Source organism: Sceloporus undulatus, chromosome 5 (assembly GCF_019175285.1).
Source record: "Sceloporus undulatus isolate JIND9_A2432 ecotype Alabama chromosome 5, SceUnd_v1.1, whole genome shotgun sequence".
NCBI classification, from domain to species: Eukaryota; Metazoa; Chordata; class Lepidosauria; order Squamata; family Phrynosomatidae; genus Sceloporus; species Sceloporus undulatus.
This window is the reverse complement of record NC_056526.1, coordinates 84,709,178-84,735,467: the sequence shown is the minus strand read 5'-3', so window position 1 is coordinate 84,735,467 and position 26,290 is coordinate 84,709,178. Positions and strand designations below refer to the sequence as shown.

At 37.9% G+C, this 26,290-nt stretch overlaps 3 protein-coding genes across 7 annotated transcripts in view; 2 read left to right on the top strand and 1 right to left on the bottom strand.

Annotated features, from left to right (window-relative positions):
* Nucleotides 1–9,323, top strand: part of FAM185A (family with sequence similarity 185 member A) — a 60,632-nt gene extending 51,309 nt beyond the window's left edge. For both annotated transcript variants that reach the window (XM_042468676.1, XM_042468675.1), the window contains one exon: nt 8,777–9,323. In XM_042468676.1, the coding sequence (XP_042324610.1) occupies nt 8,777–8,892 (116 nt within the window). In that variant the 3' untranslated portion in view covers nt 8,893–9,323. The remainder of the gene's footprint in view (nt 1–8,776) is intronic.
* ARMC10 (armadillo repeat containing 10) overlaps nt 1–26,290 on the top strand; it is a 310,309-nt gene that overhangs the window by 205,647 nt on the left and 78,372 nt on the right. The gene's annotated exons all lie outside the window — the stretch shown is intronic.
* Nucleotides 10,441–26,290, bottom strand: part of FBXL13 (F-box and leucine rich repeat protein 13) — a 74,188-nt gene continuing 58,338 nt past the window's right edge. For 2 of the 3 annotated variants that reach the window (XM_042468668.1, XM_042468670.1), the window contains exons 18-21: nt 24,545–24,628; nt 15,261–15,395; nt 13,296–13,459; nt 10,441–11,059 (exon numbers count right to left, since the gene is read on the bottom strand). In XM_042468668.1, coding sequence (XP_042324602.1) covers nt 10,741–11,059; nt 13,296–13,459; nt 15,261–15,395; nt 24,545–24,628 — 702 coding nt within the window. In that variant the 3' untranslated portion in view covers nt 10,441–10,740. The remainder of the gene's footprint in view (nt 11,060–13,295; nt 13,460–15,260; nt 15,396–24,544; nt 24,629–26,290) is intronic. The other variant, XM_042468669.1, reaches the window with a different exon arrangement.

The window sequence follows — 26,290 nt, the reverse complement described above, 5'->3', positions numbered from 1 at the left end:
GTTAAACAATATAGCACCATAAACCATGGTTTAATTCTGGCTTGTTTGAAGTAATCATGATTTAAAATGGGTGTGGAATTTCAAGCTCTGGAGTTCCCAATCTAGTCTTCTGGAGTTTCTGAAATGGCCACACCTCTTTCCCATGTCACCATCATTTGGGAGTTTCCCAGCTTTTATATGTTTTCTCATATAAAACTTTACAATGCCTCTCCAAATTGTTACCAGCAATAAGAACCTGAATGGGTAGGCCTGCTGGTAGAGATATGTCTTTAGTCCTGTTTTAAATGGCTCACAAAACTACAAAGCCCAGAATTCCAGAGCACTGAGCCATGGCAGTTGAAACAGCATCAGACTGCCTTATTTCTGCAGTGCCGATGCAGCCTCCATGTCTTCTGTTTGTAAAATGGATGGGGGGACTTATTGAAGCTTTTCCATGTAATGTTCAATTGTGGCTTAGCACTACACCCAACTTGACCTACAGAGAAGAATATTAGATTTTTTTTTTTTGACAGATTGTTCTGTATAAATTGTTGAGTTGTATTTAAATTGTGGTAATAGCATCAAAAAAACAAAAACAAAGACCCTATAGACAAGGCAGGCTTTAGGGCACTCTTACATGACTTTAAGATTTCCAGCCAAATGAGTTTGTTTCCATGTGACCAAAAAGCCCTGCTCCTCAAATCCCTTTCCGATCACGAACTGAGTTCTTCACCTTTGGTGTTGCTAAGGTAGTCTGTCACACTGCACAATGTGTGATCAATTTAAAATATCTTGACCCTCTTTATGTCACTGTGAAGGAATGTCCCTATTAAGAAGAAGAAGAGAGGAACTTGGCCTTCGCTTGTTTTTATAAGGATGGCCCTGAAGTGCAGCTAAGTGTTCAGATCAACAAAGAGAAACAGATTGTAGACAACTTTGTTTTGGAAAATTAAGTTAGCAAATGTAAAAATAAACCAGCAGCAAAAGTAGAGGAGGAAAGAACCTCTTTGATGATTTAGCATAGAGGCTTCCCAGATGGAAGTGCAAGAAACTAACCAGGCAAACTACATTCTTTCTCTTCCAAAGATTTAGGGCAAAGTTGCTGGATATCAGAGACGCCATAGATTAATATGAAGACAGGGTGTGTAAATTACATGCTTGGCAGCAACATTTGGAACAGCCAGAAAGAGCAAGGGAGCAATTTACAACAGTTTTATACTGCCTTATAAATTTCAGCCCTGTGGCAATTGCAAATTAAAAAATGGATTCTCCCATCTATATTTAGTATCCAGTTCACGTTATCTCAGAGAAAATTGGAAATTTAGCCATGACATCTCATCTTCAAGGATACTGAATCCATAACTGGAACCCAAATATAGGTCCAAGTGTGTCAATCATATTGTTAAAACAGTTGTTTTCCATGGTCACTCGCAGTTATATTAAAAATGGACCATTACTTCTCACCATTTGTATAACTGCCAAACTGTATGACCAATATTGTTTCTGGTATTTCACAAACCCAGGATGGACAATGATTTCACCAAGTGAAACAGTTTTTCACCACAGATCCACTTTGTTATTTATAGATCAAAGCAAAATAGGATTTTCCCCCATGCAGTGGGTTCCGTTGTGGGTTAAAGGTTAGGGGCCTTATGAATTAGTAGCATTTCTATACACTAACCATTTGTTGAGTTGGTCATCTGTATTGGAAGTCTGTAGTAGGTTACATTGAGTGGAGCCACATGTGACACTTGTTTCTTAATTTTAAGAAATTACACACAAGATTTTTTTTTCCTAGAAGAAGGGAGAGTTTTTCTTTAAAGCAATACATGAATTAAAAAAAATGTAAGACACTTTAAATCATCTGATTTCCTGAGCAGGATACTGCACAACAGAGTAGTAACAAAATGTGTGCTAGGTCCTTACTCCATAGCAACAGAAAGAGCCCATAACAATAGGTGACGCAGTAGTCAATATTTATTGATTAGCCCATAGCCCATCTCAAAGTACCACAATACACAATACAAAATACAAAATAGATAAAATTCTATATAATTCTATAGTAAACTCTGTGTAAAACTCTGAATAAGAGTTATATAAGAGAACATAAGAGTAAAATATATGGGAATAAGAATAAAAATATAATAAAACTATATAAATACAAACCTATATAGATACAAAACTAATAAATCACTCTATAAGACTCTGTGTAAAAGGTTTTTAAAAGATATGTGGGTAGATAAAAATAATAATAATACAAAAGTCAATAATATGATAAACAGAATAAAGTTACAGTCATACATCAAGATTCTTCATCACTCATGCAGTAGCATTCACAGCTAGCAATTTGTCCTGATGCACTTCACCACACTTTATCAGAAATTTAAGAAGCAGGTAGGTTACCCATCTGCCACCAAAATACCCTAAAGGCACAAGACCCTATCTGATCTTGGAAGCTAAGCAGGGTCAACCCTGGTTAGTACTTGGATGGGAGACCACCAATGAATATCAGTGCTATAAGCTATATTTCAGAGGAAGGAACAGGCAAAACAACTTGTGAATATTCCTTGCCTAAGAAAACCCTGTGAAATTCATGAAGTCAGTGTAAGCTGAAAGTTGACTTGAAGGCATATACACACAATTACCCACATATTCATCATTTGTGTAAGGTGGATTCAAGTGATGCTGCGATTACCCACATATTCATCATTTGGGTAAGGTGGATTCAAGTGATGCTGGTGTTAGTACCACAGCTATTATGAACTCAGAGAAAGTCAATGGAGCATATAGAAACACTGGCATTAGACTCATTGAATATCTTTTGCCCCATACCACTCAGTATGTATCCATAGTAAGAAGAGGAAATTTGTATTATCTTCTTATATTGCTCCAGCCCTCCTCTTCACCCATTCTGAGCTCTGAGCTCCAAACTCACAAGAGAAAATGTTGGTGGTATGAATGTTAAAAGAAACATACAGAGCAATAGGTTGTTGTCTTAAGAAGGGCCTCAGGCCACCAGAGCCTATTCTCTCTTCTCCCACTTGACTAACTTATTGGAATGACTCCACAGATCATAGTTGTATATTTTTCTTGAAACATAACATTCACACTAGTGTGGCATCTAAAAACTCAAGTGTAGGTGATCAGCTGCTGCAACTGAAATGTGACTCTTTCCAGTGGGTCCCTGTGTGTACTTAGGCATTTTTTATTTGCTGTGTGTTTGTAATGGAGAGAACTAGGTCCTGAGTACATAACAGTGGCGTGGATTTGAAACAGGAGAATAGATTTCTGGTGTAAGAAAATGAGCAGACATCAACTGGGAAGTGTTCTGTGCACCAAGAGTCTTGGACATTTGCAGTGTGTTTTATAAAGTGACACAGCAAATCTTAAACCCCTAGGGGAAATACTGCTGTTGTTTCAAATATAGCAATTACTCAAGCCCTAATTTTACATTTTGTTGATTAAATAAGTGTTTTTGGTCATTTTGCCGGTGCGTGCTATGCTAGCTTTATGGACGGTTCAAGGCTAGTGCATTATCTAATTGTTTACACTCATGAGATATGAGTAATTTCAACAGAAATTTCCTGGGGGAAGAAAAGATCCTTGAATTTAATGCTTTCTCCATAAATCATTTTAGTTCAAGCAAAGGTGCTAAACAATTATATAATACACATAACGGTTTTTCGATTTAGCTCAACTCATTTTACGAAGCCTTTCTGAAGTTCTCCTTACTAGAATTCTACTGAAGTAGCCTCTTGAACATAGTTCTGTTTTGCTTATCCCTTCTGTTCTAATTCAGATGATCAAAATAGATTTTGGAGGACAGCTTTCAAAATTAAATATAAAAGCTCTTGGATTCTAGTTTATACAGAATGACCTTCACTATTTAGTTCAGGAAACAGATGTTCACGTTGTTGCCCAAGTAACTTCATTGCTGGAGTGTGTTTTTTTTTGGGGGGGGGGGAATTCTGGGGGAGAATCTTCAACATGGGAGGCCATACAAAAGAATAAAATGTTAATGCTCAGGAAAAATAGTTTTTTGAACAAATGTAGCGCATCTATGTAAGTGTCTGGAATGTTTGGCTGTTGAGAGGATATGTACACTGAACTACAGTGGAAGTTATTTGAGAAGTGAAATGGGTCTCCAAGGAAAGCCTACAAATTAAGAGTAGAAAAGGAAATGGATAAATTGATCTGTTGCAGCTGGACCAACCATCTCCCCAGCCACAGAGCTGTGTAATACCAACTGCCATGTAGGACAAACCCTATGAGAAAGAGCAAAGCAGGCAAGCTTAACATTAGGGCTCGGCTACTCCTAAGCTGGTCTTAGTTTGTTTCATTTTAAGAGTGTGACTTTTGAAATACATCCCTTGCATTTTGTAAACATTGTGAGCCACTCCGAAGGTTCCATTCAAAAATGGCCAAGAAGGTATTGAAAGAATGGAAAACTGAACATTCTTTTAATTCTATTGACCGTGGCTTCGCTCACTTTCCAGTGATCATGGAACTCAACATATACTAGCTAGCTAAAGCCAATAATTATAGTTATAGTATTTCTGTGTTTGCTTTAATGCAGTACTTCTCAAATAGTGGGGCTCGTTAGACCTCGGGAAATACTGTCATATTGAATTTCTAGATCCGTAAAGGGGGGCGCGAAATGTTTTCTTCTTCCTAGGGGGGGCATGACAGAAAATAATTGAGAAGCACTGCTTTAATGATACAAAATAGTAAATAAAATGCCACATTAAAGTTCGAATATGGACGTATGTCTGACCTCTGTGAGGGTGACCCATAAAAACATCATGTTAGTTTTAAAAAAATCTATCACAAGAATTGTTAAACATTGCAAAGAGACTGTCTGCAGCATTGTGCATACCTGTTTACAAACACAGCCATATTGCTTTTTTATCCTGCAGTCCCAATGCAGCATATAGCTCTCAAATTATTATTATTATTATTATTTAGCACTGTAGATTTGCACAGCGCTGTACATACAAACAATTGTATGTACATAAGAGTAAACCTGCCTATGGCGTACAATCTGAGAAATAATAGGATAATACATATAAAATACATAGCAATACAGGAAATGGTTCAGTAAAACAGGCAACAAATGAAAATAACACCCATAAAAATAACAAAAAAAAGTCTCTACAAGGGAACATAAAAAGGATTATATTATGCAAGTTTTAGACTATGTATAAATTTGGCAAGAGGTAGTAGAATTGCTTCATTTCTTTCCAGAGAACTGGGCGGCGATGCATAATATAGCGGTGACAGTAGTGAAATGTTTTCAAGTGCTGCTTCATTGATGGATGAAGGCAAGACTAGACATTACATGAAACTTTAATGCCTCAATATACTTTAAAAAATAAAATAGAAGGTAGCTTTGAAGGGGTATAGAGGTGAAGATGTGGAATTAACATCAAACTTTTTATTTCTGAAGTCATGGTGATGCAGCTAGTCAGGCGTCTTGGACAGAACTGAAACCTAAGTACACATGTGCTAAACATAAGCCTGTCAAAAAGCATTTGCTCCACCTCACAAAATTGACAGGCTCAGTCATTTCATCATGCTCAGATCAGCTTGCTTTTCTTTGGTTGTTTTTCCTTCTTTCCCAGGCCAGCCTTGCCTATTTGTTTTAACCCTCTCAGCAGTTGATAACAGAGGACTTAACAAGCAGAAAAGGGAAAACACCCCGATGCATTCCTTTACCAAACATTCAGCCAAACCCAATTATTATTCAAGCCTTCTCTAAGGCTACCTTAGACTGTGTAATTAATATATTTAAAATATATAAAATCATTGCACATTTTGCCAGCTATATAGCCATTAATCTAACAACATATGTTACCTATTTGTTTAACATACACAATAAATTTGTATCCCCCTCTCCCAAGATAATATAAACCAGTTTTCACACACAATACCAACTAGTAGGATCAATGTATAATATCAACAAGAATCTATTCTATAGCTATGTATAACTTTATATATTAAAAGCATACACATGTCAAGAGTTCACTGATCAGGTTTGTATTAAATGCCTATCAGTTCACACCTATCAGTTAGTACACCTATCAATCAAATACATATCAGCACACCCGACATAAATCTTTCTTTATACTTCTATAAAACAAAACATCCAAGTGAAGCATCATGACAGTGAACGGTGGAAAACACTCCCTCGGAGTGTAGTGGAGTCTCCTTCCTTAGAGGTTTTTAAACATAGGCTGGATGGCTATCTGTCGGAGATGCTTTGATTTAGATTTTCTGCATGGCAGGGGGTTAGACTGGATGGCCCTTGTGGTCTCTTCCAACTCTATGATTCTATGACATAATATCATACCTTCCAGTTGAAGCCATATATATTACAATACCATACATCACAGATGGATCATACCCAAGATACATAAAATGGTTCCTTAGCGCAATAATCATGGCAGGATTAGCCCAATCCTGACAAAGGAGGTGTTTAATTCTTTCCCTGTTAGTCATAGAATCATAGAGTTGGAAGAGACCACAAGGGCCATCCGATCCAACCCCCTGCCATGCAGGTAATCTCAATCAAAGCATCCCCGACAGATGGCCATCCAGCCTCTGCTTAAAGACCTCCAAAGAAGGATACTCCACCACACTCTGTGGGAGTGTGTTCCACTGTCGAACAGCTCTTACTGTCAGGAAGTTCCTCCTAATGTTGAGGTGGAATCTCTTTTCCTGGAGCTTGCATCCATTGCTCTGGGTCCAAGTCTCTGGAGCAGCAGAAAACAAGCTTGCTCCCTCCTCAATATGACATCCCTTCAAATATTTAAACAGGGCTATCATATCATCTCTTAACCTTCTTTTCTCCAGGCTAAACATCCCCAGCTTGTCCTATGAGTCTTTCCTCATAGGACATGGTTTCCAGACCCTTCACCACGCTCCAGTTTCTCAGTGTCCTTTTTGAATTCTTTCATCCAAGTCATTGATAAATATGTTGAATAGCACTGGGCCCAGGACAGAGCCCTGTGGGACCCCACTGGTCAATTCTCTCCAGAATGAAAAGGAGCCATTGTTGAGCACCCTTTGGGTTCGGCCAGTCAACCAGTTACAAATCCATGTAACAGTTACCTTGTCTAGCCTACATTTTCTTAGTCTTCCTAGTCTACATTGTCCTTGCCCTGAATTTGAAATATGTATTTGCTCTCAATAGATCACAGTTGAATCTTTACTATAAGAATTGATTACTTGGGCAATTTGGAGAAATGAGTGGATGGATGGATGGATGGATGGATGGATGGATCTAGATAATTTCAATCTAGATACAGGCCTGGCTATGTATCAGACAGCTTTGGTCAGCTCGGTGGATGGCCTGTGCCAGGAAACAGACAACAATAATGTGTCCCTGTTGCTGTTGTTGGACTTCTTGGCAGCTTTCAATACTATCAACCATGGCCTGATTGGGATAGGACTTGAAGGCACTGTTTTACAGAGGTGCCATTTCTTCCTGGAGAGGTAAACACAAAAGATGTTGTTGAGGGATTCCTGTGTGAGTCCTTGTCATTGACCTGTGTGCTCCCTGTGGGTTCTGAAACTGCTGGAAGAGGTTGTCTGGAGTTTGGGGATCTGATGCCATCAGTTTGCACACGATATCCAGCTATGCTACTCCTTTCCATCTCAATCCAGGGCAGCTGCCTTGGTTCTAAACTGGTACCTGCCATCAGTAATTGATTGGATGAGGGTGAACAAGTGAAAACTTAATTCAGGCAAGTCAGAGGTGCTCCTGGTCAGTTTAAAGGCTTATCAAGGAATAGGGAATAATCTGTAGTGAGTGGGGTGACACATCCCTTGAAAATGCAGGTTCGCAGCTTGAATGTACTCCTGAACATAAGCCAGAGCTTGGAAGACTAGATTTTGGCAGTGGCCAGGACTGCAACAGTATAGTTAATGTCTTGAGCATCAGATATGAGCATCCCACTTCCAGCAGCAACAAAAACCAGAGGAGGATGGCCAGGTGGAGTCTTGGGGAAAAAGAGGGGTGACCATCCTTTGGTGTTCACCTTCTTCTGGGGTGTCATCCAGTACCATCCACATTCCCGTACCCTCCTAGTGACATCCCTGGGAGGAGGGTCTTTCATATGATGTGCTGTTATATTTGTTGTTCTTCTATAAAGAAAAAAATTGTTTGTTTTTAACTGCTTTCGATTTTACTGAAAATTATATGTTTAACTTTAATATAATGTAATTTTTAAGCTGTTTTAACTTTTGTAAGCCGCCTTGAATCCCAGACTAAGAAAAGGATAGGATATAAATGGATGCTGTTTTTGAAAGAAGCAGTTAAGCACTCCCTTGCCCCCACACTGTGCTTAATCTCTTTCCAAGGTTGCTTTTAAAATGCCGTTGGGGTGTTTTTGTACACACTATCTAGTCATTGGCAAGAAAGTGATCCAGCTGTTCCTGTTAACTAATAGCAACAGAAACCACAGATTCTAAACTAAGAATGTTAGTGACCAGCTGAATTTTTCTTTCCTTTCTTTTCACGGTTTGCATTAAGAAAATCTGTATTGCTGTAATCACTCAGTATTGGTTTAAACAGCTGCATAATGTTTAACCATATTATTTTCCCCCAGTTCTTTTCTGTCGGTGCTTCACTGAGATGAGTCATGATATGATGTCAAGGAAAGTACATATCTTTTCAAAATACTGTATAGCAATTTCTCCCAATAAAACCCTTTGTCTCTGGGAAAGTAAAAAATACCCAGGTATAGGAAAAGGACCATTATCAGTATGTGAAACTAGCTGACTCTTTTCTCCCCAGGTTGTATAAATCAAAAGGAGGAAAAAGGAAAACATATTAAAGCAGAGACACAAAATGGCACAGTTAATCTCAGAAGCCAGACCTGGTTCCAATCGGTGAAGCTGAAAGCTGCATAATGGAGCCTCACCTTCATCAATCAAGGAGCAACAAATACTGACTGGATTATGTTGATACTACTTTGGAGTGAATATGTGGTTTTTTACCTAGTGTTTGTATATAAAATGCACTGATGCGTATTATGGTATTTAATGATGTCTTTCCGACTTCAAACTACTACATGTACAGAAATAATGAAAACAATCTGATCCTCCTAATTTTGCTTCTCATAATTCTAAATGGCAAAACATTTAGCAAATCCTATAAATTGAAACAAAAATATCCATAAACAATTGTCAACTTTTTAAAACCTGTGTGCATTGTTCAGAACACCCCTTGACTGAATGCAGTGACTGGAAGATGTGGAACAAAAATATAAGGTCTGTTTTTCCTTCAATTCAATTTACCTTCAGCTGTGACTAAATAAATTTTAAATATATTATTCATCCCAGATTTTGTCCTTTTGGCTTTTCTTTACTTGTTCTGTCAGTCATGCCCTCTTTGTATATAGGCAGAGGATCCATGAGTCTGGAAAGAAGCAGGAATTCAAGTTTGTATTTATCTCTTCTTAGGCTATACTTGAAACATCTCCTCTGCCAAAGACCAGAATTCTAGGCATATAGAAAGCAGGCACTTTAGGAAGCAGAAAGTCTAGTTGCCAAGCAAAAGCTTTGGAAACAATCTTTTGAGAATCCCCGCAGGTTGATTTAAAAGTTCTGATCCCTTGAAGAAGGCCGTAAAAATATTCCCAGGCCAACATGCATTGAGCTGTTTCCAAGAATAAAGTTAGCTCTTTAACATCCTGAGGCTTTTTGTCTCTTTTTCAGAGCATACTTGAGGAAGCAGACAAGACTAGAATCTCTAGATCCTTTTTGCTGAGTGTGACCTGTCTACATGTAGGAAGTGTGTTTCTTAATATGAGGAGTATTTTTAAAGTAAAAATAAACCTTTTTCCCCCAGCATGAGTTTTTCACATATATGTGTTTTCTGTAATTATGGGTTAAAAAAGATTAGCATGCTAACACATCTCTCAGTGCAATGGTACACTTTGTCCAGGGAACATTCTGTATTTATTGGCAACTTTCAGGGATGGGGAGGGACATCCGCCTCCCTAGAACCTTGTGGGCTGCATCCTACATTTTCATTCACTGCCCAACATTTTCCCATGTAAAAAAGTCACACTGACTTTACAAGGCCAAGAGTACCCCTGAATCCACTGTCATCTGTCCATTGTCTGCCATTTCTTCCTTCCTGGCCCGGTTCGAGGACACATGGGAGCTGTTTTTCAAACCAGAAGGAATCCAGAGACCACACACTGCCCACCCTTAGATATATTTTGGCTTTAATACTTTCAGTGTACTGGCATCTGAGAAATCCTTAACATATTAAGAAGCAGAATGTTGTGATAATGGTTTCATAATAATAAAGACATCCACTACATGTGTTAAACTGGGCACTCCATGTATGCTGTGCTGAACTCTACTACATATGCAAAGCAAGATGTATATGTTGTAAAGAAATGAAAACAAACATTTTAATTTTAATAAATATTTATTTTACATGTCTGTAACAGATAACTGAAGTGAAACAGGATGGTGTACATACATAGCACTGGTATGTTATGTTATAATTGTTAAATAATGTTACTTGCTATCAGACAAAAATAGGATCATTTCTTAAGAACGTTACAAAAGGCATAACTTATACTACAGTAGTTTAGGAAAGGTTACAGTGTTTGCCAAGAGGACTTGTAAGACCTATCCAGTTAACACCTTTCCTTTTTTTAAAAAAGTACCTAATTTTTTAATAACAAGAGAAAACTGGATATTTTTTTTTTACTTTTAAATGTTATACATATTGTTTGGCTTCTAATTTTCCCCAGGGGTGTCTACTGTGGGTGGTGTAACATATTCATCATTTTTTTCTGTTGGAGGTGCTAATAGCTCTGTGATCTCTGAGATTTTTTCTCCTGGAGGTTCTAATTTGGATGACCCAGCACTCTCCAAGGCTTTTCCCTCTGAAGATGGCTCTACGCTCTGCTGAGGAGATGATGCGCTCTGTCGACGTTTTTTCTGTTTCTTCAGGGTGGTTGTATCACTAGTAGAATAATAACTAAACCACAGTGGCGGGTCATCATCACTGTACTCACATTTCTGAAGTTTCGGTGCATATTTTAGAACTGCTTGTCTGAAATAAACATGTATGAGATGATATTAATGCATAATAGCACTGTGAAAGGCATGTTCTTGTACAAAGAACAAGCAATGTCTCAAATACACAGAAGAGTGTTTCTCTGAAGATGCCAGCCACAGATGCTGGTGAAACATCAGAAACAAACTCTTCTAGAACATGGCCACATAGCCCGAAACCCCCACAAAAAACAGAGAGGAGTCTATGGCTGGCCGTCACCTGTCTATCTCAGCTCTTCACCCACTGCGATATCATGGAATATTCACAAGTATCTTAACTGCTCACAGTGAATATATTATTACAAATAATTCTGGGGGCAAAACAGGATGTTAAATATGTGAAGGCAACTGAAATATTTAAAAAGTAGCTCTGAGGGACCCCAAGAATCCCGAAACAATAGAGGGATGAATACAGGGGAGAATAGCACTCTCCCTCTCCCTCCAGCTATAAGAAAGTAAAATGGTCTTCCTGAAGGTGCTGCTTATATGTCAAGGGAGGCTTCATTGGTGCCAGTGGCTGCTTCCTTTGTCATACAAACAGCCCCTTTGGAGAGATTATTTTTATTGGAAATATGGCGAGAAGAGAAAAAACGTTAAACCTCTTCCACACCTGAACCCCCTGCATGCTGACACAATCTTCACACATTCTAGCAGATTTTTAGACATTCTTATCCAGTAAGTTAGTCATTTGTCTGAAATCCCAACAGTTGGACATATACTATGAAGAGCTCCAAACAGATCAGGTTTCCTGGATCATCATCACCATTATTATCTGCTTTATGATCTAGCCATTACTCATAATACTATGATGCTAAGACCATTGTAATGATCATAAAGGGAAGCAGGGCAGAAGTGGACTAAGTTAGACAAAGGCATTACTTTCATTTTACCCCATGCATCCCAAATACTCACAATGTATACGTCCAAAATGGAATAACAAATCTGCTGCCCATCTTAGTCCACTAGTCTACTTCCCCATTGGTCAACCTTTGGGAACCTGCATGCAGGACAACGGTTCAATAAGACCCTTTTTCTGCCTCTAGAGCCACTGCTGATATGATGGAGATATTTGGTGGTGGTTGATTCTGAAGCTTATTTCAATTATCATCTGCAGCCTACAAATCCTACTTTCAGTGACCTGCATGTAATCCAGATGAACAGTGGTTTGATGACTACTTGCCAACATGAAATTTATGGTCTCCCCCAAAAGAAAGAATATCAATCTGAGTAGCAGGCAATTTGCTACCACAGTGTGAGCACTTCTGAAAGAGGGCTTTTGGGGTCAAAAGCCCTGAGGCAACAAAGAAGCACTTGGAAGGTGAAAGTAAAACAAAATTAAATAGGAGAATAAAAGAATAAATGCTATAACAGATTAAAGGGCTGTGATGCACAAAGAACAACAATTAATGTGAAGCTCATATTGGGTGTGGGATAGGGACTGTCGTGTTCTCTTCTTTTCTTTAATAAGAAATAAAGGAATTAACATCTACAGAATAAAGTTTTTGCCTTATTAAAATGAGGAAAGAGTTGTTAGTGGCTGAAGTATTCCGTTGCATGTCTGCTTCGGTAAAGTCATCTTTTGAATTAATATATCTCTATGCGCTGAGCGCTGTTTATGCCTTTTGGAATGATGGCTTTATTATAATTGTTCAAAAGGTTCCCTCTTTTTCAAAATGGTATTAGCACTATTATTATATACATGATCTGTTGGCAATCAAGGTGCTATTATTCTAAAATGGTTCAAGCTTGCAAGGCACCTCAGCATCTTCTTTGCAACTGAAAGCAAGAGCACTTTGAGCTTCATATTCTTATTTGATCCTCACAGAAAAATGAATAATTATTACAGTAGTTTGGTCTATAAAACAATTGCCTTTATTTCTTTCCATTCCAAAGCAGAACTTGGCTTCTCCTGTTTTCTGTTTCTGTTACAGACTATCACTGGGAGCATTAGGCTGTTGAGAACCCTGTCTAGATCAGTATAACTCAAAATGATGGCCCATGGATCACTGCTGGTCCAAAGCCATCAGCTACCAATCTGCAAAATTTCCAGGAAAGAAAGAAGCAAAAGTAGCCAATGGTCACAAATGTGGGACTGGTCGCTGGAGCATTAGAAGACGAAAACTGTCAGACCTGCACATCAGATAATATGAGAAACATTGGGCTAGGTGACCCTTTCATTTCAGGTTCAGACGAATAGTTTTAGTTTTCTCGGATGATCTAAAATCTAAGCTTACCTGGTAATACCTTTGCAGTACAGCATCTTAAGAATTCGGAGTTGATGACATCCTTTCCCCAGAAACTTAAGTGCTTTGTCAGTAATATTTACGCAGCCTGAGATATCCAAGTAGTGAAGAAAATTGCAGCATACTGCCACAAATTGAATACCGACATCATTTATCTGTAAATCAAGCAAAATAAACACTGAGAAAATGAAGGTATTATTAGACTGTCAAAAGAAGGGGATTTTTAGTCGGTTTGTGAAGAATTTAAATACTTTGAACATGAAAACTGTGGAACTAATATAGGCTTCAGAAAACAAAAACTTTGTATGGTCTGATGGCTTCAGTGAGATATAATTGAAGCACATGCAGCAGCATATGGTTTCTTTTAGGGAACAAAGGAGAAAAAGCTATTTACAGAGCCATCCCAGCCCTCTTAGTCTGCAGTCCAGGAAGCCTTAGGATGCAGTGACAGTATCCCTCCATTAGTGTAGAGGAGTTCGTCTGTGGGACATTTGTCCTGGAGGTTACATTTATGCCTGCAGAAAACTGTGGGCATCAATCTAACATTTGTAGGATCTCAGATATGGCATTCCAGGGCAAGAATAGGGGCATATAAGAGCTAACTCTGGATTGGTTGGATGAAAAACAACAACCCTTCATCCACCTGACAAAAGCTGGATCAGGCCCCACAACTATGCCAGCCTGGAGAAGTAAAATACTGATTGAAATGTAAAAGATAGCAGAGTTGGGAAAAGTGGTCTGCCTCCAGATGGTTTTATTTTTTTTATTACTATGAACTCTTAGCAAGACAAATAATTCTTGCTAAGCGTTTTGTTGTTAACTGTCCTCAAGTCGATTTCCACTCATGGCAACCTTGTGAATGAGACATCTCCAAGACTCCCTGTGCTCCTCTGCTCAGTTCCTGCAAACTCATACCCGTGATCTCCCTAATAGTCTAGCATGCGGCCTTCCTCTCTTTCTACTTCCCTCCACCTCTCCTAGCATTATTGTTTTATCTAATGCGTCGCGCCTTCTCATGATGTGTCCAAAATATGACACAATAGCCTCAGTCTTGGCTTTCAGGGAGATTTCTGGTTTGATCTGCTCTAGAACCTACTTGTTTGTCTTTTTGCTTGTCCATGGAATCCTCAGCACTCGTCTGCTATCTTGTTTCTTAATTAACTGCTTCATTAATATAATTAATTCATTAATCATTAATATAATTGCTTCTGTTTATTTACTATTGCTTTTTTATATGGAAATATAGAGGGATAAATCCTCTGTTTAATAATGAATGCTTAATTACTCTAATTAATGTCTAATTAACCATTTGTAAGCCACTCTAATAGCCTTTTGGCTGAAGAGCGGGATATAAATAATAATAATAATAATAATAATTATTATTATTATTATTACTATTATTACTCTGAAGAAAATATGCTCCTCTAAGAAAGTACAACACTTTTTACATTGAGATTACCTAATAACATCAGTGAAATTTGCTTGTTGTGAGATGCACAATTTTAGTTTACATTATAAATTGCAGGCACACCAGGCTTGATCAGGACCAGGAAGGAGGGGGTGATTAAAACCTCTGTTCCACATACAAGGATCCAGATTCAGATATCACCTCCTGCACTAAGTGTGGCCTTTAGTAAGTCTACTTAGACTGCCCATTCTTAAATCCAAGTTGAATTTAGTGAGACCCAAGTATATTAAATTTAATAACATTAATAACATCCATGAACAACACTTTCTCAGGCACTCAGATGGATAGGCTGGATAGAATTCTGGAATTATTATTATTATTATCATTATATAATTGTATTTATGATGCATTAAGTAACAAATTGGCTTAGCACTGTACTCTCCAAGGATTTAGTATTTAAAAGAAACACTAACAATGATTTTAGTAACTAAGGAATCTTCCACACCCCATATTCTAGCACTATTTTGTCTGGCTTCATTCATACATACCTTGCAACAACCAACCATACTAAGAGTTGTAAGCTTACGGCAATTCAACGTCAAGTTTTTTAATGAATGGTTGGATAGTTGGGGGCAGAAAGAAAAATCTATGTAGTCCAGTCTTCTCACATCAAAACAGAATCTCTGGAACACACATTACAAAAAGTCCAAACAGATTTTAAATTATTTATCCAGTGAGTTTAGATTTATTGTTCTACAATGTATTCATACTGAAAACATTCTGTTAATCTTCTCCAAACAATGAACATATGAAATCTATTTTATCTTTTATTCAAGAGGCAAAAATAGTAATGAATGAAATTACTTTGATTAGATTTATGGTCATCATCTAGAAAACGTGCACTGCATATTTTGCACACACAATTCTATACAGTATCTTCCAAGACAATCCCCAGCAAAAGCAATTTGATCTTAGACATGATTTATTAATTTATGCATGACTCTTAAAAGTTACAATTTCAACAATATCTCATGTAAGGCCATCTTTTGCTTTGTACAGCTTGCACACAAGTGACACAGTAAGGTAGCAATAGATTCCATGAGTCACAGATCAGAATTGGCCCTGACCAATAGCCAGAGCCAGATGACTGCCTCAAGCAGAAAATGCTTCCATACGGATTTGCTCTATTGTCAAAACCAGTATCTCAGATTAGACCTGGAACAAAATAAACAGTAGAGCAATCTCCCTCTGCAAAAAAACAAAACCTCCTAGGTATAATAATATTTTCTTCCCACACAAGAAAGGATGAAAGCCTGGACATTCACTATCTGTAGCTTTCAGCCATTTACATAGGAAACATTACATTATTTCTGAAATGTATAGTTAAAATATATAGTTAAAATTATTGAAATGTGTTATAACAAAATAAATAAATAAATAAATAAAACTGTGTAAATTAAAGAAATAAGATGAAAAACAACACAATAGTAACAGAATAAAAGGAATGATATTAGGATGCAGGACAAAGTCTTACCCCAACTCTTACAAAGGGACAAGATCTAGCAAAAGGAGGGCTGCCACCATATAGAAAGTTCCTCCCACCCATCAAATTGCAATTCCATCCATTGCTGTATCACAGTTAGAGAAGAACTCGTTTCTTCATTTAAGGCAGGAAACTGGGGCTTTGATAAAGGACTGCAGAACACATAGGCCTAGATCTAGATCAGAGGCTATGATTCTTAACGTTACAATATGGTAGCTATGTTCTTGTCAGGACATTAAACCTTAATAGTGAATTGTGATAATGCATACTGGGGAATCCTGCAGTTTCCTGTTGTTTAATGGGAGTTCTCATGCTGCAATCAGTCCTATAGTGTTCTGGTGCCCATTGAGCAATGAGTCCCATAACCTGGTATTGCTGTTGTTGTGCTTCAAGTCAATTTTCATTTATGGAAACCCTAAGGCAAACTTATCACCGTGCTTTCTTGGCAAGATTTGTTCAGAGGGGGTTTGCTTTTGTGTTCTTCTGAGGCTGAGAGAATATGAATTGGCCAAGATCACCCAGTGTGTTTCAATGGCTGAGCAGGGATTCAGGCCCTGGTCTCCAGAGTTGTAATCTGTCCAACACTGAAGCCATTACATCACACTGGCCCTCAACTCATCAACCAACTCATATCCAACCAAAGTTTTGAACTTGTTTTTCCAAGACCCAATCTGTTTACTGTTCACATAAATTATATCTTTATATTTGAGATTACATAGTGATTTTTTTTACATGTAATAGAAAAAAGATGCAATATCTGTTTATCATTAGTGTGATTAACAGATCACAATGTACTTTCAGCAAAAACCTGCTTTAAGCGCTCAAAATAGTAGGACATCAGATGGAATTAATAAGCACACACAACAATGGTGGTAGGGGAGCAGCCAAATGCACCATTTGGTCTCTTGCTTCTTCTGTTCCCTTTCCTCTCTCCTACCCCATCCTTTAAAATATTTAATCAATAAATACTATTGGTGGGTAATGAATGTGCATGTAATGTTTGAGGAATAAAAACATCACTGAACTAACCCTGTCTTATATTACATTTGCTATTACAGCATGGCTACGTCTCAAGCCATTCAGGTAATATGATGAACTTTGTGGGTTGTGTGTCAAAATTGTCCATATCAAAAATGTTCAGCAATGTGTCATGGGTAATGTCATGTTGTAGTGCAGGTCATCTCACATTTGTTGAACAGCCTAGGTATAAGATCTTTTAATACAGAAATATTTCTAGACCTTGAATGTACTCTGGTTTGCCACTCAATCTGAGATGTCATAGAATCTAACAGCAGGGATTGCCATCGTCGTCGTCATCATCATCATCATCATCATCATCATCATCATCATCATCATCATCATCATCCAGTTTACACCCTACACTTCCTTATAAGAGCTTGCAAACTGGAGTGTTGGGTCAGCTTTATCATTTGCTATGGTTTTCAATGTGCAAAGTCAATAAAGTTCATATTAAGTTCCTAGTAGTAGAAATCCTGCTGGATAGCAGCAAAAACTATTTTGTAATTTGGAAAGGGGCCAACTGAGAGGGGAAATCTGAGTTTCTGTAGCCTACTTATCAAGAAGCAGATTAGGGAACATCTGGTTTATACTGGTGCTTTAAGGGAATTTATGCTACTTTTTTTCAGAGAAATATAATACTACAAGTACAATGCAACTAATATTAAATATTAAGTAAATTAAATGAAAGAGATTTCAACGTAATTTAAACTGCCCAGTGGAAACAAATGGTAATTAAAGTGGGATACTGGCAAAATGTAGCATGGCGGCAGCGGCAATAGGGTTAGGGAGCACGCACCATTCATACATTCCCTAACCCTAGTACGTACTAGGGTTAGCCTAGTACGTAGTGGGAGCGAAAAATTGTGGTGCCCTGTCTACATGGGTGCCGCCATTTTGCTGTGATGGACGTCTAGCATCCACATGTCCTAGCACCTTTGTGACGTCGCAAGTGCACCATTGGCGCATTGCGGCATCAGAAACACGCCGCAAGAAGAACCCGCTTTTTGTGGGTTCTTTTTGCTCCGCGACGGAGCCACGCAGTTTGTCCACTGCGGCTCCCTTGCGGAGCAAACCAGGATGGCAGGAGACCATCCTTTTTGGGCGGTCTGTATCCCATCTAAATGACCCTAACTAAGCTGCACTATGCTCGTTAATAAACTAATAACATAATGTGTTCTCTGCATCTAAATTAATGAATATTTCTATACATAGAGATGCATTCACAAATACATCAAGTGGCTATGGGAAAATAACAATATTTAAGACTTAATATTATATATGATATACAAACATTATAGTTAATCATTTAAAAATGGAAAATAGAAGCAACTAGACTTTACAAGTTCCATATTTTAAATTATAATCCAGTTCTGTTTGAAATATTCAAATATTATTTGAAATAATATTTATAAAGCATCTTGTGCAGTTTTTGTGGCAATAAATCAATTAATAGCATAATCTTATAAATTATAGCCTTCCACTGCCTTTTGATGATTCACTTTCTGATGATTCACTCTTTTGATGCTTGCACATTACAGACAAATTCCATTAATCCGATGAGGGATCTGCTCTTTCGTCAGTTCTTCCTGCCTACAAGGGTTGCGCGGTATTGTTTGCACACATACGTACAGTCCCAAGGCTTGTCTAGGCAAATGTAACTAAGGAGCCAGCATGCTTTGACCAAGGCAATAGACCATTCCTGGGCTATATGGCCGTTCTTTTTGTGTACAGATAGGAACAACTGCCATTAACTTGTTCTTTTGTGCTGCCAAGTTGTTTCCAACTTATGGTGATCCTAAGGCAACCCTATTATAGAGTTTCCTTGGCAAGATTTGTCCAGAGATGGTTTACTCTTGCCTTCCTCTGAGGCTGAGAGCATGTGACTTACCCAGGGTCTCCCAGTGTGTTTCCATGGCTGATTTGGGATTTGAAACCTGGTCAACCTAGTCCAACATTCAGACTACTACACCATGCTGGCTTGCCATTTAATGGCTCTCCAACTCTGCATACCAACAAACACTTGGTTTAAACAAGTATATTTACATTTTCTTTTCAATGATAATACAACCTCATTTTCAGAAGAGAGGCAAGCACAATGGCTGCTACATTTGGCCAGATGTTCCTTTTCTCTCTTTTTTAATATAAAATTCACAAAATAGATGTTTCAAATTCTTTTCAACTTCATTGGATTTGTTTTAGAGAACCATTAAGGTCATTGTAGTTTATTTTTAAAGGTTTTTTTGGTCAAAACTTTGCTCAAGGTACAAAAAATGTGCACCTTCTTTATCCTACTGCAAATCACAATAAAGTTTTTTTTCCAGTGATAGTTTATAGAGAAAAATTGAGGTTTCCTAAAGAAACACTAGGGATGTGTTGGCTTAGTGTTTGTTAAAGAGTGACATATGGGCAGGATGAAACAGCATGAAGGCTGGTTAGGAAGAGAAGAATGGATAAGATCAGAATAGCGTTTTTGGAACTGGGAATGTAGAAAGATGTTTAGCAAATATATAATAAGTCTTTACAGGTTTTGTTTTCCACAACTGTGTCTGGCTGTTTTCATTTAAGAATTGAGAGAGAGAACTGGTCACACTTTACCACACTGAACCCACTGATCAACACAGACACTTGTGCAAAAGAGCAGCCACCTGGAAACATGAGTTCAAGCTAGGGATCTTAAGAGTGATGGGAGCCCAAGGGTTGGAAATGTAAGGCCAGCCTTCATTTCCATCACAACCTTCAACAATTAATTCAAATGTATAACAATGTAATGGTGATCTCTCTTTCCAAATGAAATCAAAACCAGGTAAATGCTTGACTGCTGGAACTTCTCACTTCTTGGGAAAGGCATGTACATTAATTTAAGGTATAGCTCATAAACTTAACAGGTAGACATCTCTCCATTTGCACCCAATGTGCCCTTAAATCATGCTCTGGAAGCCTCAATTTTTTTTCTGAAGCAAGTTTGTGTGACATGGAGAGCTACAGGGCATATACGGTAACCCTCTTTCTAACACTATTTTCTGATGTAAATCAAACTGCCTCAAGTTTCTGTTACACAATTAAGAAACACAATTCTCTCTGCATGTGGTCCCAGCTGTTTTTGAAAGACATTTAAAGAAATGGCAATTCCAACCATAGATTGCAATGGCTCATCTAATTTAGCCCTTTAAAAGGTACACTGAAGCCTGGATGAAAACTGAAAAGAATTTTTCTGTCTCCTTTTGTACAACCTGTTACTTTTGGAGCCAGCACATCTCTCCTTGAGAGGTGACTGAAATAGAAAAACCAATGGTCATTTCTTCCTACAAATATTATACTTGTGCATATGTGCTCCTATTCCCATTCTGAACATTTTGTTTAACCACCTTGAACATTTTTAATGGAAGCTTGAGGTATAAAGTTAATAATTAAAAGAAATAATTAGCAAATTAATACCAGATAGTTGTAGAATGTTGTAGACAGAAGAGAATTTAGGAAATTTCAGATTTAAAATCTAAATGTAGTCCATCTGTGATGTTAGAAGACTAGAATCAGTATGTTCAACACAATCCTCACTGTTATATCCTTTCCATCTCACTTTTTAAACAGCAGTTGGATTCAGTTCCCATATAAGAGAATTTTCACACTTTAGGGAAGTACCAAACAATGAAAGTATAGACACTTTTATTCACTTTAGGGAATATACTATGCAGAAAGGAAACGTAATGCCATAGTCTGAAATAAAACTTTAGTCCCATACAGATTCTCTAAATATTTTTCCGGTTGTCTCCATGAAAGCACAGATGGCTGTCTATAAATTAGAGAGAATATCTGTGTTTGTATAATGTTGCTCTTTAAACTACATCATACTCAACATGGGGACACACTGGAAACTCCATTAATAACAATTCTCCATGGAATAAATTATTCTGTCAAATGCTTGCCTGTGCATCAGCATATGCTTGAAGGAGAGGGCAGCAAAATTAGATCCAGTTGTGTGTAGCGGAAGACACTGAAATAATATACATAGCTCTCGATCTAGAGTGATGGATGCTAGGATTTTTATCATGGAAAATATATCATGCCATGGTTAATATTTTCTATTTTAAAATTCTTTTGCTTCTGGGGTATAGTGCAATGACCACTGGTAGTGAGCGAGATTTCTGGAAATGTTCACAATATAAATTTTAATATAACACTCCAAATAATTATTTTAGTTTTAATGCAGTGCTAAATTTTCTTTTAGAAGAGCATTTTATCTACTTACATGAGTTATAGGTTTTGTGTATGCTCCCTTGACTATTAATATCAGGGTTTTGTAAAACTTTCCATCTCTTCTGCTACTTAGGTGGCAGTTTCAGCTTCCCACCATCTTTCCACTGACATTCCCCTAGGAATCCATTCTCAGTCCCTTATTTTTATTTAACATATTATTTGGCATTTATTTAGTATTTTATTTGTTTAAAACCAAATGATAGGATGCTGAACACTATTTTTATAGCATAGCAGAGTGTTCTCTATTCACAATCATTTTTTCTGTTGAAAAGACTGTCTCAAGGCATCTTATCATTATCCTATGGGGACTGACATTCAGCTTTTGCCAAAAACACATCCTTCTAAAAACAAATTCCCCTATAAGGGAAGGGGGAAATGTCATTGCTGTCATTTTACATTTGAGTGAAAAGCTAAATTATTGTGCTGGATTTCATCTCTTTTCACAGTTATTATTAACCTTATTATTAACCTTTATTTATAAAGCACTGTAAATTTACACAGCGCTGTACATACAATCTTTTTAATTGGACAGTTCCCTGCCCTCAGGCTTACAATCTAAAAAGACACGACACAAAGGGAGTGGTGGTGGGGAAGGAGCCTCTCTAGTTGGATAATACATATAAAATACATAGCAATATAGGAAATGATTCAGTTAATTACTGTAGATTAGTTTACCCACAATTGTATCCATTGGCTTCAACAACTTAAAGCTGGAGATTCACTGTAGTCAACATTATATGTTAAGAGAAAACTTGGGGTTCAGTGAATAAAGCAGTTGAAAAGTAACTTAGTAGGGTTGGCAGGAACACACCTTAGGAGCATGTGTGCCTTGTAGTGATGGAGGAGGGCACTTCCTGTCTGATTCTGCAGCTTTGGAAAGTTCCCTGATGAGACCTGTGCTTAGAGGCAAATCCCTATGTGCAATGTAAGAAATCATGGAAAAAATACTCCAGTTCAAAACTCAGGTTTCCAAAATTTTACTGCATGGTAAATGCAGTGAATCGCTAACCAAAATATTTCTACTTACAGTGAGAATACAAAAACTTATAATAAGCTAAAAGTCACAAAATAAGTTTAAAGCAAGTAGGAATAAATTTATATGTAAAAATCTCAGGAAAATGAGGAGATATTTGTCTGGGGCTGAAAATGCAATTACTTTACAAGGTAAACTCTCTAGACAGAGTATTCTACAAGTAGAGAGCTACCACTGAGAAGAGCCTCCTTTGGCAGCCACTTGCCTCAACTCAACTCAGAAGGCAGGAATCCCCACAGAAGCCTCTCCGTTAAGTTCATGTAGATACATGTCTGGGTGCACCAATGCGCCACATGTCCATCGCTCATGCAATCAAGCAGACGGTTACACAGAGCATCCAATCGGCTGGCAGCTCAGTGTGATGGGGTAGGCAATTGGCTGCTGCTGGAATTATTACCTGGTTCCTCAGTCTAAAAATACAAGATTTCCTCTCATCTATCCTCCTTGTTCTTCCTTTGCAGTGTTTCGTATGACACATGACTTTTTAATCAATTTACTGATCAATTTTATATCATTTTTTTTCTTTTCTGATTCACATGTTTAATTTGTTTCATATATCATTTGTGTGATTTTCAATAATTTTGTACAATGGGCCCTTTGTATCCACTAGGTTCCAGGATCCCCGCCTTGGATACCAAAATCTGTGGATGCTCAAGTCCTATTAAATACAATGGTTTAGTAAAATGGTGTCCCATATATAAAATGGCAAAATCAAGCTTTGCTTTTTGGAATATTATGCATTTTTGCTCTTTTCCTTCTTCCTCGCTTTTCTTCAACTAATTACCAGCAAGGGGCAGCCCATTGTCCAAGCTGGATAAAAATAGTGAAGGGAAGACCAGTCCCTGGTCTTTGCCGCTTTCCCCCTCTTTCCAGCATCAGAGCTGAATCTGGATCTTCTCTTTCTCCAAGGGTGACTCTCTCCTTCTACTCTTGAAAAAGCAGATATGCTATATAATATAGCCCATGGGATAACATCCTAAAGACCACAGAATTGGTACTGTTAATGTTTTTAAAATATTATAAATATAGAGAAATAGAAAAGCATAAAAATCCATCCAAATCCTTCAACAGGAACAGAAAAGAATACTACAGGTGAATCTGCAAAGGGGAGGCTTTTCATTAAAGATATAGCGATCCTTTCATTATCCACAATGGGCAGTTGTGCTGGGCCTTATTGTTGTTGTTGTTATTGTAGTTGTGAAAACACTATCATAAAGCAGATCTAGGAAAAATGCAGGTGAGAAGCCACAGGAAAAAAAATGAAATGCAAGTAAGGGTTCCCCATTAAAAAAAAACAACTACCGGTAAGTGTACAGATGGGAAATTCCAAAGAAAGGGATGAAAGTGCAAGCAATTTTACTATGTCCACAATTTCCATTGACAAGTACTGTAAGCAGAAATGGTATAACATGTACAAATGAGTAAGCATGTTAAAGATAAAGCCTAAACACGTATTCATGAATGTGATAGATTTTGTACCTCAAATACTGAATTTAATTACAACATATGGACAAGACCTTTAAAAAAGTGAGATGAAGGTATAATGAATATTTTTTTTAAAAAAAGTAATCACAGCATATTGATATTACACTATTAATCACAATATTCAAGAATGAGATCCACTTTAGTATTCTTTGTATCATGTAAGAAGGCCCACCCTCTATCCACCACCATCCAGAGGGAGAGATGGGCAGGCCAACTCCAGGCCATGCCTGAAAAAGAAGAAGGGCCTTCCCTCCAGTCTATCTGCCTTGGTCCAGGCCTCAGAGGGAAAAAAGGTTTGTTGGACATTCCCCCTCCCCACTGCCATTCTCTTCTCCTTTTGTGTCTTGTCTTTTTAGATTTTAAGCCTGAGGGCAGGGAAATGTCTAATTTAAAACAATGTAAGCTGCTCTGATAGCCTTTTGGCTGAAGAGCAGGGTAATAATAATAATAATAATAATAATAATAATAATAATAATAATAATAATGCTCTTAGTTACCTTAATTCCTCCATCAGAAATATGCCTACATTCTGACATAGTAATCTCCTTCACTTTCCAGAGTTTCCCAAGAGTGTCCAAAGCCTATAAATATATTAGACAAATATTAGATTGTTGTTATTGAAACACTAATGTAATATAATGACTATTCTACAGGATGTAGTTTTTATTCTTTTAGTATTAATGTTTGCTGTAGGATTTTCTTCCCACCTGGAGTTCTAGCTACCTTTTAAAGCATATATTATTTTACCAAAACAAAGCATTACCTGATGTTTGGGAAGAAGCTCTCCCTGTTCCCTCTCTTACCCTAATTTCAGTAATCATAGATTGAAGTTTATGAATTCCTACTGGGAAAACTGGGGTTGTTACGTAGACCCTTATTAAAATGTAATAATATCTCCTCCTACATCTAACCCTTTCTTATCTAGGGAGAAGGCTTTGATAAATGAAGGTAAATGAAATATTGGCAATGTGCTTCCCAACAGCAGGAATCTCTAGTGTTAGTAAGCACTGGACTTGATGAAGCAAAGAGAATACTCTGTATACATTTCTGGAGAATATTCATCAATACAAAGAAAACAGATGATACAGTTTGAACTAAGTATTATGTAAATTTAAAAGTTTTCCCTTGACAAGACTGTCTAGTTATATCCGACTGTCTGGGGGTGGTGCTCATCTCTGTTACTAAGCCAAGGGAGCCAACGTTGTGAAAGATGATTCTGTGGTCATGTGGCCAGCATGACTACATGGAGTGCCGTTACCTTCCCACTGAAGTGGTACCTATTTATCTACTTGCACTTTTACATGTTTTCGAACTGCTGGGTTGGCAGAAGCTGAAACTAGTGACAAAAGCTTACTCTGTCACATGGTGCTTGGGTCTCAAACTGCCGACCTGCTGATCTTGCAATCATCATAATCAGCATCTTAACCACTGGGCCACAGTGTATAAATAAGGAAGGAGTTAAATGCAGAGGAAGGACATGGTGGCTTAGCAGTTAAGGTGCTGACTCTGACAATCGAAAGGTCAGCGGGTCAGTAGCTTGAGACCAAAGTGCTCCCATCACTAGTCCCAGCTTCTGTCAACCTAGCAGCTCGAAAGCATGTAAAAGTGCAAGCAGATAAATAGGTACCACCTTTGTGGGAAGGTAACAGTGTTCTGTGCAGTCATGCTGGCCACATGATCACAGAGTAGTCTTTGATTACACTGGTTCTCTCAGCTAAGTAATGGAGATGAGCACCACCTCCTAAAGTTGGACAAGACTTGACAATCATGTCAAAGGGGAAATCTTTACCTTTTTAAATGCAAAACTGAATTAACTAGGTTATAGATGTCATCACTACCACAAGCTCTAATAAGCTGGTTGGACAGGACTGTTTCTGCAACAGTTAAAGAGTGATAAAATTGTATTTCCTCTGATGGGAAGAAGAGAGGGCACATGTATCAAGTTCAGCATTGGTTCACCTAGACTGAGTGAAGTTGGGAGTTTCCTGACAGAACCTATAAAAGGTACACTGCAGGATCTGTAGGATCTTCTCCCCAGCTATGAAGTTGGAAACAGGAAGGGCCTAATATTGAAGAGGAAGTCTTGATGGCTGTATTTTTCTTAATCAGTTCAGGGATTGGCTCAGCCCCATTAACCTAGGGGTGAAACAGACAGCTGGGAAGGAGTGGCCTCTGGCTGCTCCAGCCACAATTGGGCTGGGACCACACAGCCCATTCCCAGTGGTCCCAAGCCAGTGCTACCA